At 37.3% G+C, this 1836-nt stretch overlaps 1 protein-coding gene across 1 annotated transcript in view; it reads right to left on the bottom strand.

The window, feature by feature from the left end:
• Positions 1-14: 14 nt before the first annotated feature.
• LOC102207141 (versican core protein-like) overlaps positions 15-1836 on the bottom strand; it is a gene marked incomplete at its 5' end in the record, with an annotated part of 3759 nt that continues 1937 nt past the window's right edge. The window contains 3 exons of the mRNA XM_005755744.2: positions 15-216; positions 842-1024; positions 1141-1285. Coding sequence (XP_005755801.1) covers positions 65-216; positions 842-1024; positions 1141-1285 — 480 coding nt within the window. The remainder of the gene's footprint in view (positions 217-841; positions 1025-1140; positions 1286-1836) is intronic.

The following is a 1836-nucleotide window of genomic DNA, read 5'->3' as shown; positions in this document are numbered from 1 at the left end:
TTTTTTTTTTTTTGTTCTTTTCAAACAAGCATCTGGCACGTGCTCTCGTCTCAGGTGTGCCGTGTTATTTCCACTTATGTTCTATTTTGTGTCTCCTTCCTGGTCGGAGCTGATGACGAAAGTGGAAGGACTCATCTTGCCAGTTATTGAAGTTGTGGATGCTGTAGAGACTATTGTGCTGATGCCTTCTGATAAAGGTCCTCTGATAGCTTGAGGCTGTTGGGGGGGGGGGGAAATCACATTTTAGCTCTCAAACTATAATTATTTGTCAAAATCTTACACATTGGATTAATGCTGAGTAGCAAACTCAGTAAATAGGTTTATATCTTATTAAATGCACAAAAATATATGTTGTTCTCTGTGCTTCAATATTACAATGAAGGTCAAATTTTGTTGTTGGCTGATCAGGAAAATATATTTTAGCCAATGAAAACTCGAAACGAAAAGTATTTATTTAGAACATAACCACAGCTGTTTTAAAGCAAATTATGAATTAATTAAGCATTAACTCTTTCACCCATAAAGATAATGTTGGACAACAAGAAAACATTTAATGACAAATTTTGAAAATTCAAAAACCATGCACTTCAGAAATAAGGGTTGCTCCTAATAGGCATCTGAGGGCAGTTAAATGCCAATGTATTAAGAAAATATGATAAATATTCAGGGCTGGGACAAAATGCAAAAAAGTAACAACTTATAAATAAATGCAAGCATAAAAATGTTAAATGAATAAATAACATACTAAATGTTATATATTTTTTTTTCAGTTTTGGCACTTTTGGCACTCCATACTTTTCAGAGTAATGTCTATCTATTGAGAGCAACAGTGTGCACTTACGGTTCATGCAGCTGATTTTCGGGATATCCCATCGTCCATTCCCACGACAACGGATAGTTGGGACATGTCTCTGAATAAAGCCTATACGGCACTGGTACCTCACCAGCGAGTTGATCTCATACCGTTCACGTGTCTTCCCAAAGGAACGTGCATTCTCTACCACAGGAGGCTGACTACAGGCCACTGTAAACCAGACGAGACAAAGGCATTTGATAAGGAATTTTACAGGAACTATGGGTTTTCATTTTTACCTTAAGAAAATTTTAAAAAGTGGATTTTTTTGTTTGTTTGTTTTTTACCTGTGCCCTTCTTGCAGGTGAAAGTGAGGTGGTAGTTGCAAGGAACATCATTCCACTGACCATCCTCATGCCATATCATCACCACACAGTCCTCGCCAGCAGAGAAGAAGCTGTCAGGCTGGTTGGGCCTCCAGTTTTCATATTGCTAAAATAAGAGCAGGCAACAGAGTAAAACATTACTGTTATTAAACTACATTCTAAGCCTAACAGCTTTGCTTTTTTATTAGTAAAATAGACACTATTTACAGACATTATCTATAGATACTCCTGTTGAAGGGTCACTGCAGCAGTAGCTCTTCATATTTGATTTGGCAGATTTTTATACCAAATTTCCTTCCTGACACAAGCCAAAAGGGAATAGCGTCTCCTCCCAAGATCGAACTGAGCATTTTTTGCTTGTTAGGGCAATGTGTATACCAATAGGCACTTGTACGGTAAAGGTTACCAAATCACTACAAATATTGTGCCTGCTGCATATCTCGCTAGAAAAAAGTGAAGTCAAAATCCTTTTGTTTTTCCTTTTCCTTTTCATAATTGCAATTCTAATTACTGTCCACAAGAGGGAGAAAGTGTATCTTTATGTAGGCCAATTTTGAGCAAACCAGACTCAAAGGGCAAAAACGAAAGGTTTATAAAATGGGCTCATAAACTTTGTCCAGAGAGGAGCCATCTGCATTATCCTGCTGTAAATGTCAC

The sequence above is a fragment of the Pundamilia nyererei genome, unplaced genomic scaffold, assembly GCF_000239375.1.
Source record: "Pundamilia nyererei isolate P.nyererei 1_Seehausen unplaced genomic scaffold, PunNye1.0 scaffold02804, whole genome shotgun sequence".
Taxonomy (NCBI): domain Eukaryota; kingdom Metazoa; phylum Chordata; class Actinopteri; order Cichliformes; family Cichlidae; genus Pundamilia; species Pundamilia nyererei.
The sequence above is the reverse complement of the archived record's forward strand: the minus strand, read 5'-3'. Positions and strand labels throughout refer to the sequence as shown.